At 45.6% G+C, this 19,008-nt stretch overlaps 1 protein-coding gene across 6 annotated transcripts in view; it reads right to left on the bottom strand.

Moving 5' to 3' along the window:
- ADAR (adenosine deaminase RNA specific) overlaps nucleotides 1–19,008 on the bottom strand; it is a 43,005-nt gene that overhangs the window by 16,012 nt on the left and 7,985 nt on the right. For 2 of the 6 annotated variants that reach the window (XM_046681480.1, XM_046681484.1), the window contains exons 1-2: nucleotides 8,513–8,686; nucleotides 1,740–3,160 (exon numbers count right to left, since the gene is read on the bottom strand). In XM_046681480.1, coding sequence (XP_046537436.1) covers nucleotides 1,740–3,160; nucleotides 8,513–8,527 — 1,436 coding nt within the window. In that variant the 5' untranslated portion in view covers nucleotides 8,528–8,686. Of the gene's footprint in view, nucleotides 1–1,739; nucleotides 3,161–8,512; nucleotides 8,687–19,008 lie in introns of those variants that run through there. The other 4 variants (XM_046681481.1, XM_046681485.1, XM_046681483.1 and 1 more) reach the window with 3 other exon arrangements.

Below are 19,008 nucleotides of genomic sequence, written 5' to 3'. Positions count from 1 at the left end.
TGACTTGTGGAGAAGGTGGAGGGTAGGCCAAGGGACTCCTGTCCTTTTGGAGGCTCAGCCTGTCCCTACTTTTTGGAAACAAAGCAGCCAGTGACTCTCGCCCATCGCTCATTAGAGCAAACATGGCTATAGGTGATAAGAAACTGGCTGGGGGGAAAACCCACTATCTCCGAGCAGTGAATTAAGGTAAAGTCTGCACAAAAAACGATGAGCTAAAGTCACCCTTACAGTCTTGTTAGCAACCAAAAAGCCTTCATCCTAAAGCAACTGAGGCAGACTGGCCACCTCAAGGGCATTTCCTACATAAAGCCAAGAGGCATCGCACGCTCCCCAGACACCTACAGGGATCAGACTCCTACCACTTCCTGCGGGCTGTTTTTGCTGCCAACCTCCCCTTAGAGATACACCACTCTTCTGGTCTGCTGTGAGCCACTCTACAGCTCTATTTGTCTGCAGCCTGAGATGAAAGGAATTTGCCCTTGTTACATGGAAAACCAAAAAGCATTTGTTCTAGGCCTCTGGACTCAGCTTAGACCTCCTTTGTTCAACCTTTCAAATTTGCTCAGCTCTTTGCTCAATGTGGGATTTCATTTAGGAAAGTAGGTCAGATTTCTTATTCCCTGAGTCTCCCGAAATATTTGAACATGGCGTCAATGTTTCTTATGGCTGGAGTACAAAGAAAGGTTAAGCACAAAACCCACTGTTCTTCCTCAACTCTGGGAAGGGGGACAGAGGGAAAAGAAAGAGAATGATGGCCATCCAGCCTCTATTTCAAACGGAAACAAACCAGTCCTGGACCTGCCAGCTTCTGGACAGAAACACCCCCTTTTCCTACCAGCTCTTCGGCAACACCATCTCAGTGTCATTAAGACGGTCAAGATAAGGAATAAGGCTCACAGCTGGGAATACCCTCAGGGCCCAGCCTGCAGCTAATGGAAATGTTAGTGGAATTCTCTCCGTCTTCTCCAAGGCACTCCCTCAAGCTTCAATGGATTCAGCTCTCCTCTAGGCCCTTCAGCAGCTCTTTCTGAGCCCACCTGTCTTCCTCAATCTGTCCACTGGCCTGTGGAAGATCTATGGTCCAGGGCCCGGCCAGCTGCCTGAGGGAGGTAATTTCTGATTTCACAGCTTAGGAGCAGCAGCAAGTGCTAGCCCACCCATCTGTGCAGAGGAGGTGTGTAAAATTAGAACCACCACCTTCAACAGCCAGGCAGCCACGCACGCTCTACACCACCCTTTCCCTACAGGAGCTGAGCGGCGGGGCGGGCAGGAGCGGGGTGTGGACCTACTGCTGCTTAGCAGCACAACCCACCCTTACGCTCTGTGTGCAGCCTGCTCCAACCCACCTGTTCCTGTACCTCTCTGGGGAACCTGGCTTAGGGAAAAGGGGGATGGCACATGGAAGGGGGTGGGAAAAGAGTCAAGTCTCCATTACCTCTGGCCTTAGGAGGCAGGCATGACACTGATGCATGAAAGCTAATCATCTCCAAAGCAGCTTCATTTTAGCCAATAGAGTCAACCTCCCCCTTGCTCAGCCAAGATTCTGGCTGGTCCGAGGTCTACATTCCCTGCTCAAGATCTGGAGGAAGGGCCACAAGGGTGATTTAGCCAAAAGGCAGAAAGAAAGAGGAAAAAGACAGGGGCCACCAAACGGCACTGCTCACGAGTCAGCTGAGACTGCGTCAGGAGCAAGGGCGCCTGACCCCAACCCGAGGTACGATTCCTGGGTGGTCTCTTACCGAGGTTCATGGGGCGGTCCACTCTGCTCTATCAAGTTGAACTCACAGGTCTGACTAGCGAACTGAGCATATTCTAACAGCCCGCTGATGGGGTTCTTCAGCTGGCACTCTGTCAGTTTCTTGTAGGGTGAACACCGTGGCAAGCCATGACTGTAGAAGGAGGGCATCTCCATGATGGCTCGAAACTCACCTGGTGCTGCGTGGATACTATTCAAGTCATCTGGGATGTCATCTGTGGCCCACTGGCCATTTTCAAAGTCAACATACCCTGTTTTTGAGGGGCCATTGTCATGAACAGGTGGTTTCAGTTTTATTGGTTCCGGTGTGACCTCTTGCCTATTTTCTAACTTTATGACAGGTTCCTGCCCATTCTCCACTTTTTCTGTGGTTACCGCATTGTTTGCGGCCTCTGACTCCGTGGGTAAGTTACAGGTGGGGAGCTCTACGTTTCTTTTGGTCTCAGGGATAGCAGCTTGAGTGGTTTCAGGAGTACTGTTCGTATTTCTCTTGATCTGTATCCTCTCTCGCTTCTTGTCAGTCAGATACCATATGGGAGGGGTTGTCCCTTGCCTGTAGACATCCCCCTGCATTTCTAAGTCAATCAGCACGGCGTTAACATCGCGGGCCTTGGTGAGGCCAATATTTTTGGCCAAATTCAGGGCAGAGGAGTTGCACACGTTAAATAGGTAGTCACAGATTTTCTCCTTGATCTCAGCCATGTCAAAAGGCTCAGGAGGATCTTCCAAGTCAGACGTGGGAATACTGTCTTCAGCTTCCCAGCTGGGGTCTGAGTTTGGAGCTCCCCGGCTACAAATGTCTGCTCTCACTGGGCTGTGCTGGTTCCAAGGCTGACCCGAGACGGCAAGTCTCCACAAAGGGGGTGTTCCTGCTTCCTGATGTAGCTTACCCTTCTTTGCCAGAGAGTATAAAGCACGATTGATTTCCTTCTTTGGGACTTCGAGCTTCACAGCCAGAGCTCGCGCTGTGGTGAGGTTCCCTTCCTCAAGCTCCTCTAAGATCCTTTGTTCCTGATCCTGGCCGATATGCAGTCCCTGGAAATGTGAGGAAAGCCTATCAACACCTCTCCATGGCAGAATCCTGCCACGTGGGAAAGGATGCTGGAACCCTCTCTGGTGTACCTGACTTCTGGGAGGCACGCCCCTGGGGATACCCCAGAACTGCTGTTGCCTGCCTCTGGCAGGTGGTCCTGGAAACCTTGGCCAGAGTTCAGGGAGGAACAGCGGCAGTGACGGTGTCTGCTTTCCAGTGAGGGGGGCTTCAGGGAGCCGCCCCTTGAGAAACTCTATTTGCTGGAGCTGGAAACTATTGGGACAAGATCCCAGCCCTGGCTGCTGGTGTCTGAACGTGCTGTGCTCATAGCCTTGAACTGGATGGGGCTGGTATCTGTTGAGGGAACACCCCTGCAGAACAAGAAGATGGAAAAGAAAGTGAATTAGGACTGTAGCAGTGAGCCTGTCCTTCTCCCGCCTGGGGGGCTGCACCTGATTCCTGACGGGCTGACAAGACACTGGGATGTGGCCTTGTGACCCAGCTGTGGTGGCTTGCCCACCTTGTAAGTACTGTCCGGGGACTCAGCAACGGGAAGAGAGGGGAGCAGGAGGTAAAATGCACAGAGCACCCAGGAGCACACAGGGGCTGACACCTCAGCATAGCCTCTCCAGCAACCTCACTCTTTTCCCTTAGACAAAATTTTAGGGAGTTGAGAATGAATCTTTCCACTCATTAAAAAATTTACCCACCAGGGGCTGGCCTGGTGGTGCAGTGGTTAGGTTTGCAGACTCCACTTTGGTGGCCCACGGTTCGCTGGTTCGGATCCCGGGTGCACACCTATGCACTACTTATCAAGCCATGCTGTGGAAGGCGTCCCACACATAAAGTAGAGGAAGATGGGCACAGATGTTAGCTTAGGGCCAGCCTTCCTCAAAAAAAAAAAAAAACCCTTTTAAAATCAGAAAAACAAATAAATGTTATTTTGTTTTAAAAACAAACAAAACCAGAACAATAACCTAAAAATGCAAGGGGACCAGGGATTAGACCACTGCACAGCTCCCTTGTCTCTCAAATCTGTCACTTGGATGACTAGAACAAAGAGCAAACAGTCAGTGGGTTGGATGAACTGGAACCCCAGTCCTCCCCAGCTGTAACAGAGGACGCCCCCCTGCTAGGGAAGGGCAGAGGAGCTCACAGATTCATCTGCTTGCTGCTGCCATTCCAGGAGGCCCAGAATTTGGTTTTAGGGGAGCTGGATGGTTTCCTTAGAAGTACGGGTCAGTGTGGTGCCCAGGCTTGGAGGGGACATTTCCCTAACCACCCAGGCTCACTGCATGTGTGCAGCTGGCAGGGTCTATTCCTGGACAGCTGAGCCCCATCCTCCACACTCCCTTAGCTACCTCCCGATAGCTGCTTCTACCGCACATCCTTCAGAACCCCACCCTGCAGAGCGCAGGCAATCCTATACTCTCACATATTGCCACACATTTACCAGAACACGGAGCACTTCCTTCACCCACACAGACCAGTGCTCCTCCTCTCTCCCCGGTACCATTCACTGGAGTGGGGTGGAGGCAGGACACACTTATGGGACCCAGGGTGGGGGGCCGCCACCTAGGAACAGTGTTTTCTCGTGCTTCCATCCCTGATTCTCCTGAAGGCTACAGGGATCCGCAGGCAGCGGTGCCTCCTCCGTTAGTAACTTCAGCCTTCCTCCTCACATGCCCGTCACAATGAGGGGATCCAGTACTCTTGCCACTCATGCTCATGGGAGCCTGGCTGCGGAATTTCTTACTGTTCTCTCCCAGTGACTGCCACCTCCACCTTCCAGTCACACGAGTGGCTTGCCCCAATTCCTCATTCGATCTCACTGTTACTCTAGCCAGAGCCACCACCAAACCTCAAACCCCTTTTCCAGGGGTTTGTAACTCTTTTCCAGGGGTCAGTAAACTTTTTCTGTAAAGGGCCAGATGGGTCTTCAATTGTAGCACAAAAGCAGCCACATACAGTATGTGAAACTTCATTCACAGAAATAGGCGGAGGGCTGCACTTGGCCTGTGGGCTGCAGTTTGCTCTCTCCTGCTCCTTCCGATGGCAACTTCCCTGTGTTTCTACAACTCCCGCTCCTTACCCTCGTGGGACCTGCGGCTCACATGACCCCACTGCAGCTGTGGGTCAGCTGCTCCCAATCCTTCCCCATTCTAGCTTCACACACCTCCTCATTCAGCCTGGATCTCATGGTTAGTCCATCCATGGCCCACTGCCTCCTTTTCCTGTTCCAAACCGTCCCAGTGGGGCTGGAGAAGGACCGTGACTCACTAATGGGGCCAAATAAATTCTCCTCTTGAACTTAGTTAGGTTTCACTGCTGTTCGGCGGTCAACATGGTTCAACACACACACACTGGCTCACTGTGGACTGAGCTCTCTTCTTTAAAAATTCTCCTCCCAGGGTTTGATGACTCAGCATCAAAGGTCTCCTCTCACCTCTGTTTTTCCTTCTGTCTGCCCCTGTCCCTTTCTTCCACCCCTTACCTATCATCGGTCCCCAGGGTTTTGTCTAAAGATCTCTTCTTCCTTCCCCAGGTTGAGTTCATCCACCGCCCCAAACCAAACTAGGCCTGTGAAGAAACAGTGATTAAATTCTATTATCTCCAGCCACCACCTTGTGCTGAAGCATAAGGCTTGAATTTCCAAATGCCTAGACAAGCTGGCCACATAGACATCCTGCCGTTGCCTCAACCACCACATAATCTGGACTGAATTAATCTTTCCCCTCAACCCAGTCTCCTGCTGTTCTTATTAGTGCTAATGGCATCATTCTCCTCTTAGTTATTAAGGCTAGGAACCTGAGTCATCTTTGCTGCCTACCCGAATTCCTTCTTCGGCTCCCACATTTAATCAGGTAGTTGCCAAGTCCTATCTTGTCTACCACCTCTGTATTTTCTCTTAAATGAGTCTTCTTCCAGTTCCAGCCCTTCATTACCTCTCACCTGGGCTACCACAAGCGCCTCTCATCTTTCCATGCCTCCACATTCCAACCCAACGTGCCTGCATCTCCCTCTACTGCCACCTGTTACAACTCTGACCCTCCCCTTAAGGTCTCCTTAAACGCTACCTTCTTCAGGAAACTTCTGACGCCCACCTCTCCCAGCCCACACGACTTTCCTTTCCTTGAATGCCTCCCACTCAGCACCTGTTACACTGCTCACTTTACCTTATCAGAGCTACTGATTATTTTTTTTTGAGGCCTGAGCTAACATCCACTGCCAATCCTCCTCTTTTTGCTGAGGAAGATTGGCCCTGAGCTAACATCTGTGCCCATCTTCCTCTATTTTATGCCTGGGATGCCTGTACAGGATGGCTTGATGAGCAGTGCGTAGGTCTGTGCCTGGGATCTGAACCAGCAAACCCCGGGGCCACTGAAGCAGAGTGTGCAAATTTAACCACTACACCACTGGGCTGGCCCCTACTTTTAATGACACACATAGACCGTAGTGTATCTGAAAGGTGATTAACAATATTAGGTGCCCTAGAAATTATACTCAACTCACCACTCCCAATATTCCCCAAGTAGTATTGAGGAGGGGCTGCAGTTGACTCCAGGGAGACAAGGACTATGCTTCAGTTATCCTAGCATCCCCAGTACCTAAGACAGCACCTGGCACAAAGCTGATCCTGAACCACGTTTGTTGAATTAACGACTGTACAAACAAAACATCCCGGGGCACACAATCCCGTCTCTTTCCTTGCTCCTCTTGCTGCACCGTGCCCCTACCTGAGGTGCATATGTGTACAGAGGGTGAGCGCTCAGTTTACAGCTCCAAAGTAGGGGGGGCTTCAAGGGTTTTCTGATTGGCTCTCTGAGTGACTTTGGTAAAAGAACTTTGTTTCAAAGTGGTTAAAGTCACTTTGCAGCTAAACGATTTCTAGATTTAAACTGCTATCACTTGGCCAAAACCTGCAAAATATTTGAATGTCCATCAAGAGTTGAATAAATCATGACACATTCATGCTATGGAACGGTACTCACGGTTTCTTAAAAAAATGTTACAATCTATTTGTAGTCACCTGGAGAAAATTTAGGAAGGATATAATGTTAAATTAAACAACAATAAAGTAAATTGGAGAGGAACATGTATGCTATAATCCCTTTTTTGTAAACAAAAGAAAAAACCCATGAATATGTGTGTGTGTGCATGCTAGAATGAACACAGAGAAAATAAAGAAGGAAAGGACACATGAATTTGTTAACAACAGTTACTTCAGGGAAAAATTAGAGGGAAATTATTAATTTCTTCTTTATACCTCCTTAAGTCCCCTAAAAGCCAAGCCAAACCAGCACTTGAGAACAGCCACTGGGAGAGCCGATGAACGGAGCGAGAGGAGGAAACCGGGCGACCACCCCTGGCTGATCATTCTAAATCCCTCAACAGCTCCACGTGTCCACTTCACGTCTGTTTACTACACAAAGTATGTAACAAGTCATTTAACATGTACTGTCCTGCAAAATTTCACTTTAGTCGTATACATTTAGATGAGCATCTTTACCACATGGGCTCTATAGCATAACATATTGGTATGCATGAAGAAATGCCTTTTCCTTCAAGTCAGGTGTCCCTAATCCTTTAAAGGGACATATATATGGGTACATGGGTAAAATTTACCTTTTTTAGGGTAAACTATGGGTGTTGACTATATAGTCAAAGCACATGTAGCCTTATAACTCTCACCACGATTAAGATACAGAACATTTCCATTTTCCCAAAACGTCTTCTCATGCATTTTGCAGTCAACTCCCTCCCCGACATCCAGCCCCTGGCAACCATCCATGTTTTCTGTCCCTCTAGCTTATTTCTTCCAGGATGTCATATAAATGGACTCACACAGCATGTGTCTTTTGAGTCTAGCTTCTTTTGTTTAGCTTATGCACTTGAGATTCATCCATGCTGTTGCATGTGTCAGCTGTTCCTTCCTTTTTCGTTTTGGTGAGGAAGACTGGTCCTGAGCTAACACCTGTTGCCAATCTTCTTCTTTTTGCTTGAGGAGGATTCTGCTGAGCTAACATATGCGCCAATCTTCCTCAATTTTGTACGTGGGATGCTGCCACAGCATGGCTTGATGAGCCATGCGGAGGTCTGCGCCCAGGACCTGAACTGGGGAAACCCGGACTGCCAAACAGAGAGCAGGAACTTAACCAGTACACCACCAGGCGGCCCCCCATTTTTTTTCCTTTTTCCCAGAGCAGTAGTCTATTATACGGATGTATCTCAGTTTGTTCATCTAATCATTTGTTGAAGGACATTTGGTTTTTTCCAGTTTTTAGCAATAATGAATAAAGCTGCTATAAACCTTCTCTCACAGGTTAAGAAAGGCTATTTTTCATTCCCCAAAGCCTTCAGGAAGTGAAAGGGGCAGAGGAGACTACTAAAAGCATGTTGCCTAAGCGGGGCTCAGGGGCCGGGGGCAGAAACCGGATCCTAGCAGAAAGGCCCTGACCGAGGCCCAGGCCTTGCTCCTGGGACGGAGGTGCATTTTCCCTCACAGCCTCTTCCACGCGTTGCTCAACACTGCAGAATTAATTACCACGCTACAAATTCTGGAACAGCAATTTTCTTGGCAAGAACACATACACAGCCCCCTACTCTCACTCACTCACAACGCACGTATGTCGCGACTAAACCACAGCGCAAGTGAGGCTGAAGACGAGCCCCGGGCGGGCGGGCGAGTCCGGGCGGCCCAGGCTCGGAGGCCGCAGGCTTACCTGCCTCGGGTCCATGGCGCCCGGGAGGCATGTCCCGGCGCCCCGCCCGCCGCACGGCCGGCCGCCCCCTCGCTGCTCCCCGACACCAGGGGCGCCTCTGGGGTCGGGACGGGAGAAGGCTCGCGCTGGGCCGCCGGGCGAGCTGGGCTGCGAAATGGCTCCGGTTCAATTTCACTTTCGTTTCTTCCGAAGGACTTCCCCTTCCCTTCCCTTCGGAAAGTTCGGCCGAGGGGAGGGGTTTGGGCAAAGCGAGCAGGAGCTGTCTGGTTTCACGCCCGTTACAAGTCTAATCCTTTCCTTGCATGAGAGCCGGGCAAGATACTCTTTCTTTAGGAAAACAGCTATAAATACTGAGCTCATAATTCCCCTCACATGGCCCTCTCAGCAATACACGGGATAAAGCAAAAGCAAACAAAGACCCTGCGAACCAAGCCGGGCACTGGAGGGACACGGGGCTCTGTCCTCTGCCCCGTCCGCACTGACTGGCCGTGTGTCTCTGGAGTGGAAGGCGGGTGGGGTGGGGGCGCAGAGCTCTTCGATGACTAACGTCCCACTGTGGACTATGTATTCATATTCCTAACATATTCTAAACACACGTGAACCGCTAACAGCAAAGTTATAAACAAGCAAACTGTTTATACTGTTTAATAGCAAACTGATAAAAAGCAAGACAATGCGAACAGTAACTGCACAATTTATGATCTACAATTTAGATCATAAAACAGTTTAGGATCATAAACCATCCCACTTTCACCATTCGTCCATCCAGGCAAGGGTGAAGTCCTTTATGTGCATTATCTCCCTAATCTTCACAACAGCTCTATGGGTTGGCATTATTCCCAAATTACAGACCTGGAAACTGAGGCTTGACTAAGCCTGCGCCCCGCTGCTGCTAAATCCAGCTCCGACTAGGAAAGTTCACCCTTTCTCACCACTCTACACTGGCTCAAGTTACGCCATGACTTTCTAAAAGATAACTTGGTAGAGGGAAAAAATTCAAATGATTTCAGGATCAGGCTTATCTATCTGCTCCACTTGGTTCAGGATACCTAGGAAAAGATTCTTGAGATGAATTCTAGTGATCAATAGCCCCCCACCTCCCCTCACCTGTGAGAAATTTCTTTTTCTGTGTTTAATCTCAATTTTATCCCCAGTGCTTATGAGATTTACAAGGCAGTCCCTCCGCAGCATCATGGCCAGCTGAGGCCCTTTCTCCACTGTGGTCTCATTCCATTCTTCCTAAGTGCCAGTCACCCCAAGTTTCACATTTCTAGCGTAGGCTGTGCTGTGTCTCCCTTCTGTGCCTTTGTACTTTCTGTTCCTTGGCCTAGAATGTACTTCCTCCATTGCTTCCGGTGAAACAGTCTTTCAAGATCTGCTTCAAACATTACTTCACAGCGAAGGCTTGCCCCACTCCGTGGAGGGGGAGTAGGGGCAATTTGTGGTTCCTTATTTTGGGCTTCTCTTTTACTCAGCCCTTACCCCTACTAGAACACTTTTACCATCCTCTGAAAATGCCTCATTCAATCACTTAACACAACTTTACTAAGCACCTAATATGTGCCACATACAGTGTTAAGCACTGAGAATGTGACATGAACAAGAGCCCCATCCTTCAGCTAATAGGCAGCCTGGTGGGCAAGATCGATGCCTCAACAATCATCACAGCATTATGAATTACTTGTTTATATACCTGCCTTTAGAGCTGTAACACTTTCTCCTCAGGGCAGGGAACATATGTTATACAGCCCCATATTCCCTGCAGAGTGACCTTTAGAGGGCTGGTTAGTTGACTGAATAATAGACTGCTCAGTAGGAAAAACAATGGGCAAAATGGTGGCATAGGAACTTCACAAGAGGAAATTAAAAATATCAGTGAACATATGAAACGCTGCTCGATCTCATCACCTCAGGGAAAGGCACAGTGAGTTACTGCCCATCCATAAGACAGGCAACATTAACCACCTGATCAGACCAGGTGGGAGACAGGACACAAAGCAGCTCCTAGTCACCACAGGAAACCAGTTTGCCACTGTTTAAGACAGGTGAATATATACACCCCACAATTCAGTAACTCCACTCCTAGACCTGGATACGTGTACAAGAAGTTCATAGTTGCGTGATTCATAACAGCTCCCAAACTGGAAACACCACAAATGTCCATCCAAAGTAAAATGGATAAATGGTGGCACACACCTATGATGGAATATTACACAGCAACAAAAATGAAAAAACTACAACCACATGCAAGTAGGTGGGTAATTATCTAAACACGATATTGAGTGAGAGAAGTTATAAACATACCATATGGTTCTGCTTACATAAAGTCTAAAATCAGGCAAAACTAAACCATAGTGTGCTCTGCATAAGAGAGAGGATGGTGGTTACCTCTGGGAGGAAGGAGGGACTTTTGACTGGGGAGGAATGTTCTGGGTAGTGATGATGTCCTAGTTGTTGACTTGGGCGGTGTCTACATATATGGTTGCTTTCCAATAATTCATGAAGTTTTACACTAACGCTTTATGCATGTTTCTGTAGGTATGTGCTATACTTCACAATTTTAAAAGATTAAAAACAACAAAAAACTCTCGCAGCAGCAATTCCAGCCTGTCTTCCCACGTTCTATTTTCCATTTCAGTAAAATGAGCTATGTCTTACTTCTGCTTTCTTGCCTTCAGGCTAAACAATCCCAAAGAAATTTAACTCTTCTACAAGAATGGTCCAGAAAAGCCTTAATCACAACTATTGTGCAGGGGAAGCCGCACCGCTGCGGCCTTTTAATCCAACACAGGATGCCGTGGTGAAGCAGAAATGGGAGATTTGTTTCCTAAACAGAGGGTTAGTTTCTGCCTTGAAAGAAGAACAGCTGCTCTGGTCATTTAATGTGAGCAGCTCAGGTAACTGGAGCGTCTTATTCGTAAACATCTCCTCCCCCTCAGTAATTGTTTCAGCTCCTACAAGGTTGTGAGGTGATGACGTTGATCTTTGTGCTGTTCTATTGTAGGGACTTGACAAGTTGGATGATGCTCTTTAAAAAATTAACGAGATGTCACAGGTTGACTACAGCAAATTTCAGAAAATATCAGAAAATACAGACGAGCATACACAGTCAAAATTATCCCTAATCCTCCACTGTTACTTCCCTAGTGCCCACCTTCCCGTGATATCCCTGTGCACAAAGCCCCTGTGGTTGCACAGGCACGCCTCTCCTAACGCAGGGTGCTCACCTCCCTGGGGGCCTGTAAGTGTCTGCCGCCAGCTGTGAAGTAACCTCCAATGCATGTCCTCCTGTGTACATACCAGCTAGGGCTACTTGCTAACAACCGCCTAAATGATTAAGAATTACCGTCTAAAATTAGGAATTCATAGAAAAGCCCCTCACTCAGTATTCTCGGAGATCTGGCTTCCACATAACACTGCCAACTCCGGCTCCCTAAGGGCCTTCACGGGCCTGGACTTCCCAACTTATGGGGAAGGATGCCTTATTCTCTGGGCTCCTGGGTTGGCTCTAGTCCCGCATCCCTGCTATTCTTGCTTTTTAACTATAACTGTGAGTCTGGCTTTCGCAATGATTCATTTGGCTTCTTGTGGATCTTCTGTTTAACCTGTGTACAGGGATGCATATTGACAACAGTCTTCTTAGTCCATAATTTCCTACAACCAGACTTCACTGCACATATGGGCTCCGTCCAACTGGATCCTCTCTCTCCCTACTGTAAAGCACATGTCTGCAAACGCCTTCAATATTTGCTCTTACAGTGATACTGCAACAGAAACGTACTGCCTGTTAATGTATGCTACTTAACTCGCAAAACATTATTAAAAGAGGAAGAAATTACTGAGTTATTTTTAAGTACTAGGGCATTATTTTAGAATAGGATATGCACATAAATAAACTCATGTTCTTATCTTAACTCATAGGAAATACATAATAAGCAATTCATAGTCGCTAGGCACAAATTTATTGCCCTCTTTTTTTGTTGATGTTTCTCTTCAATTCTTTATCATTGGGTTTTTTATTCCACTGAAACAGCTACTGCCACATCAACATAATTTTCAAAATTCTGCGGGTCTTCCCACGATAACCCCACTTGCTCTGATGACCTGTAAGGCTTTTTGTAGGCAGAATAGTGCGTTGCCCAAGCCGTATTTATGGTGATGTATATTCTGTTGATGTTAATGACTAGACTGGCTTCTGAAGTCACAAGAAAGCAAGAGGTACCTCAGGCAACCACACAAGAAACAGGTCTCCAGAAGTGGATAAGTGCCCGTACCCAATCAAAGTTATCCAGTAAATGAAAGAAGAAAAGTGGCTCTTTATCAACTATCTATAAGCACAGGCATTGATGGTAGGTATTATCATATATTAAAGATATAATATTAGTAATAATGTCAAGACAATACTAACAATAAAGGCTAAAAGGCCTGAGCTAAATATTTTATGTAAGTTTAAACAGTTAATGTACATTTAGTCTCATAACAGTCCCACGAGATGACCCAATACAACTTGTGGTTTATGCATTAAGTCCTGACCCCTTAATCTGCCTCTCCAGCGCTAGACGGGTCTGGCACGCAGCACCCGACTGACTTCTAGTTTGGCTCCGGCCGATACAGAAAGCTTCAGCTACTGGGCCACATTTGGCTTCCACTGAGTCAGGGTCTAAAGGGGAGACCTCCCATCACAACAAAAAGAATAAAATACCTCAGGGTAAGGAAGTGAAGGACCTATATAAAGAAAATTACAAGGCCTTTCTGAGAGAATTGGATGACGACATAAGGAGATGGAAAGACATTCCAGGTACATGGATTGGAAGAATAAACATAGTTAAAATGTCCTTTCTACCTAAAGCAATCTACAGATTCAACGCCATCCCAATCAGAATCCCAATGACATTCTTTACAGAATTAGAACAAAGAATCCTAAAATTCATATGGGGCAACAAATGACCCCGAATTTCTAAAGCAATCCTGAGAAAAAAGAACAAAGCTGGAGGCATCACAATCCCTGACTTCAAAACATACTACAAAGCTACAGTAATCAAAACAGCATGGTACTGATACAAAAACAGGTGCACAGATCAATGGAACAGAATTGAAAGCCCAGAAATAAAACCACACATCTATGGACAGCTAATCTTTGACAAAGGAGCTGAGGGCATACAATGGAGAAAAGAAAGGCTTTTCAACAAATGGTGCTGGGAAAACTGGAAAGCCACATATAAAAGAATGAAAATTGACCATTCTTTCTCACCATTCACCAAAATAAACTCAAAATGGATCAAAGACCTAAAGGTGAGACCTGAAACCATAAGGCTTCTGGAAGAAAACGTAGGCAGTACACTCTTTGACATCAGTATTAAAAGGATCTTTTCGGACACCATGTCTTCTCAGAGAAGGGAAACAATAGAAAGAATAAACAAATGGGACTTTATCAGACTAAAGAGCTTCTTCAAGGCAAATGAAAACAGGATTGAAACAAAAAAACAACCCACTAACTGGGAAAAAATATTTGCAAGTCATATATCTGACAAAGGCTTAATATCCATAATATATAAAGAACTCTCACAACTCAACAACAAAAAATCAAACAACCTGATCAAAAAATGGGCTGGAGACATGAACAGACATTTCTCCAAAGAAGATATACTGATGGCCAATAGGCACATGAAAAGATGCTCATCATCGCTGATCATCAGGGAAATGCAAATCAAAACTACACTAAGATATCACCTTATACCCATTAGAATGACAAAAATATCTAAAACTAATAGTAACAAATGTTGGAGAGGTTGTGGAGAAAAAGGAACCCTCATACACTGCTGGTGGGAATGCAAACTGGTGCAGCCACTACGGAAAACAGTATGGAGATTCCTCAAAAAATTAAAAATAGAACTACAATACGACCCAGCTATTCCACTACTGGGTATCTATCCAAAGAGCTTGAAGTCAGCAATTCCAAAAGTCCTGTGCACCCCAATGTTCACTGCAGCATTATCTACAATAGCCAAGACGTGGAAGCAACCTAAGTGCCCATCAACAGATGACTGGATAAAGAAGAGGTGGTATATATATACAATGGAATACCACTCAGCTGTAAAACAGAACAAAATCATTCCATTTGCAAGAACATGGATGGACCTTGAGGGAATCATGTTAAGTGAAATAAGCCAGTTAGAGAAGGATAATCTCTGTATGACTCCACTCATATGAGGAATTTAAAAATGTAGACAAAGAGAACAGATTAGTGGCCACCAGGGGAAAGGTGGGGTGGGGGGTGCGCACAAGGGGGGAATGGTGCACCTACAACACGACTGACAAACATTAATGTACACCTGAAATTTCACAAGAGTGTAATCTATCATTAACTCAATAAAAAAATGGATTAAAGACTTGAAAAAAAATAAAAATAAAGGGGGGACTGCCCACTCACTCTTGCTTTCTCTTCCTCCTCTTCCCTATGACCCAGCCTGTGAGAGGCTGGGCTTAGTCCCAGCTTCCTGCAAGAGCAATGTCCCCATCTCCCCCATCTGTAGGGGACAGAGGGGACAAGTGCAGTCCTGTTCTAGGCAGGCTGGAAGGCAGCCTCTGCCCCGAGGGCTGAGTGTTTCCTGGGGAAGCAGGCCGCTTTCACCAATAGCCAGTTGCAGAAAGTCAATCTGCCGAATGGCCAATTCCTTGAATAAGCAATTTACTAAACCACCAGTAGGCTGACTTTCCTTTTTTCTTTAAGCTCTCTAGCCTTAATTGATCAGTTTTTATTCTGTCTTCATAATAGTATTAGAGGAAATGCACTCTGCCCTGCTCCTGGCTGCTGCAGAGCTGAGACAGAGGTGGAGCCTGGGGGACAATGGGAGGGGGCGAGGTTGAGAGGCCCTTGTAGAACTTTCAGTGGACTGATTTTCTGGGAATTGACCTAGAGCCACTTCCAGGTGTCCATAGGTTTCTCTCCAAAGGGAACAAATGAGGGTTTGTTATTCCTAACACGTCTTTAAGAGCATTTCCTTCAGCATGACAAGTTCACAAAAATTTCCATCTGCACACACAGAGGAAGTGTGTGAAGACAGGGCAGAGGCTGATTTGTGGCGATGTGGCCACAAGTCAAGCAATGCAAGCAGAAGCTGGCAAAGGCAAGGCTTGATTCTCACCTAGGGCCTCCGGAGGGAGCACAGCCTGCCACATCCTAATGTCAGTCCAGTGGTACTGATTTCAGATTTCCGGCCTCCAGAGAATGTGAGAGAATACATTGTTGTTGTTTTAAGACACCAGATTTTGTGGTAATTTGTTACTGCAGCTCTAGGAAACTAACACACCGTCCTTGACCAGCACTGCAAACCAGGGAGCTCCAAGTACCAGCACAGACCTTGCTCTGAAGCCAGGGATTTCTGCATTTGGGGCTATCAAAGGAGAAAGGCTGAAACACACCAGCTGTCATGTGGGACATGTGCATAGCCACAATTTCCACTTTTTAGTTAAACCAGACGGTACAGCTTTCTCATTACTGTCCAGCAGAATTAGAGGTTTTTGTTTTACTTGAAAAAAGGGATATTTCTTTAATATAACGAAGACTTTCTATCATAAACCAACAGCCAATATCATATTTAAAACAGAATAGTTAGGCATTCCCACTAAAGTGAGAAAATAAGAAGGCCACTATTCCCACTATTATCTTATTTCCTCAATTCTGAGATGCACTCCTAACATTTCTGATATTGGAATGTGAATTACAATACATGCATGTACATTTCATATAGTAGCCTCCAAAAGCTATTATTAAATCAATAGCATGTTCTTATGCTCAATGGTCTTAGAATCAAAGAAATATGGTATTTAATGGTTTTGGAAATTCTATCATATTCTATAACACAAACTAGAAATATGAGATAATTTAAAAAGTAAAGAAAAACAGATTATTTGCAGATAATATCAAAACTCTAGTCGATTCAAGAAGATTAACTGAAAAACTCTTAGAACCAATATCAGTTAAGGAATATGGCTAGACATGGGAGAAATATACAAAACACAACTTCCTTATATGTAGCAGAAAAATACTATAATCTTAATAGCAAATAAAACATTCAAAAAAAAAAGAGAGAAACAACTGGGAATAATCTTAAGAAATGTGAAGAGCCTATATATGGAAAAGTACAAAACTCTGCTGAGGAATATATGTCTTAAATAGGATACACCAGCCCCAAATGTGATGGTTGAATGGTTTATAAATGCCAATTCGTGTCCAATTAAGTAACAGTGTAGTGTACCGCAAATTCTAACGAGGTTACGGGCAACAAGCAGTGGGTACCTGACAAAATGATAATCTAAAGTTCAAGTGCAAGAACAAGCAGGCAGGGATGGCCAAAATATTTTTTAAAAAGAAGACAGCTACGCTAATTAAATCAAGGCAGAACTGGTATAATACAAGAATGGAGCTACAGACTAACAGAGCAGAACCACATTCCCCTAAACAGAGCCTCGTGTGTGTGGATCCAATGCACGATAGGGAGCCAAAAGCAGCCGTGTTGGGAAGAAGGGTTAGTCAACGGATGGAGCTTGGCCAACTGGTTAGCTTTTGGGGAAAAAAAAATCTATTTAGAGCCTTACCTTACATTAATAAACCAAAATAAATTACAAATGGGTTAAAGAATTAATGATAAAGTATTTTAAATAAAACACTAAAAAACAAAGTCAGTGTGTACAATTTGACTTGTTTCATAGCAATGGAAGACATCACAAAGGAGAAAACTGACATCTGTTCACTTGCAGATAAATTTCTGTACTCAAAAAAGTGATGTAATGTTTGAAAATGTTCACAGTGAAAAGTTAATGGGGCTGGCCCGGTGGCTGAGTGGTTAAGTTCGTGCGTTCCGCTTCAGCCACCCAGGGTTTCACCAGTTCGGATCCTGGGCGCAGACACGGCACCACTCATCAAGCCACGCTGAGGCGGCACCCCACATGCCACAACTAGAAGGACCAACAACTAAAAATATACAACTATGTACCGGGGGGCTTTGGGGAGAAAAAGGAAAAATAAAAAAAAAATCTTTAAAAAGTTAAAAAATACATTAATAAAAAAATGAAAACAGACAGGGAATCACAGCGACAACACATACACAGGACAGCGTTCATGGGTATTTATGTATGGAGAAAGCCCACATACTTAGATAAGACAGCACATCCAGACACAGTGCTCACATGGGCCAGCACTGTAGTTTACCTTTTAGTCCTCACAACCACACTATTACTGCCCCCATGTTACAGAAGAGGAAACTGAGGCAGACCAAAGCAGCAGAGGTTGTTCAAGTAAAACAGCCAGCAATCGGGACTCAGACTCAGGCACTCTGGCTGCAGAGCGGGTGCTCTGGCCGTGACACTAAGCTGTCCCCACCCACATGGCAGTCAACAGAAAGGCGATTCACGAAAAAGGAAGGACAAATGCCTGTCGAACATTTGGGAAAATATTCAATCACACTAATTATTAAAGACACGAGAATGTAATAAGATTTACGTTTTCATTCATAAAATTAACAATTGAAAAAACAAAATTACTTAGTGCTAGTTGGGGACTCCACGGCTACACTACGTCACAGTCTAACCTGGGACTCTAGGAATTCATTCTGGTCCCCTTCAAAATGTTTTCAAATAGGATTAGGTTACCACCACCTCCCTTTTTAAACCCTTTAGTGGCTACCCATTGCTCCTTGGATAAAGGCCAAGTCCACAAGGAGGCCTGCAGGAGGCCCCCACACCCTCGCCAAGCCTACCCTACCAGACTACCAAAGGCACCTTCCATCCTGTTTGCCCAACAACCTCAGAGCACTCTTGCAGCCTCGAAAAAGCCAACTCACACACTGTTTTCTCCTCCAGTCTTGTCCCTGTGCCAGAGGGCAGAGGGCACGTAAACCTAGGAAGCTTTCTTCATAATCCTTATCACTATTTGTAGCTGCACGTTCACATTATCATTTGATTAACTGTGATGTCTGTCTCTCCTGAGCAAGTACAAGTCTTGTACCCCCTCAGCCCAGCCCAGAATTTACAATTCTACTTTGGCTATAGAAGGCACTCAGCAATGAATTTGTCAAATGAATATACATTAATCATTGAATGAAAGAAAGAGGAGGAAGAAAAGGAACAAATGAGGCAAGGAGGAGAAACAGGAACTCCACCAAACTGATGGGTTCAACTTTTTACAAAGCAATGGGACAACAGGTGTCAGAAGTCTTAAATATGTTCATAACCTCAGTTAATAGTCAACAATCATTATTATCAATAGTGTAATCCTATTACTATATAGTTACTAATAAATGTAATTAATAATAAAATCACAAAAATCTCCCTTGAGGAATTTAAAACCTAGTACAAAAATTTATGTTGGCTATGCATTGCTTACAATAGCAAAAAACTGAAAACACCTTTGATGTCCAAAACTGGAGGCACGGTCAAGATTCTGGTAGTCATAATTATACAACACATAAAAGTGTTATTTACAGGGGCTGGCCCCG

The sequence above is a fragment of the Equus quagga genome, chromosome 13, assembly GCF_021613505.1.
Source record: "Equus quagga isolate Etosha38 chromosome 13, UCLA_HA_Equagga_1.0, whole genome shotgun sequence".
Taxonomy (NCBI): Eukaryota; Metazoa; Chordata; class Mammalia; order Perissodactyla; family Equidae; genus Equus; species Equus quagga.
The sequence above is the reverse complement of the archived record's forward strand: the minus strand, read 5'-3'. Positions and strand labels throughout refer to the sequence as shown.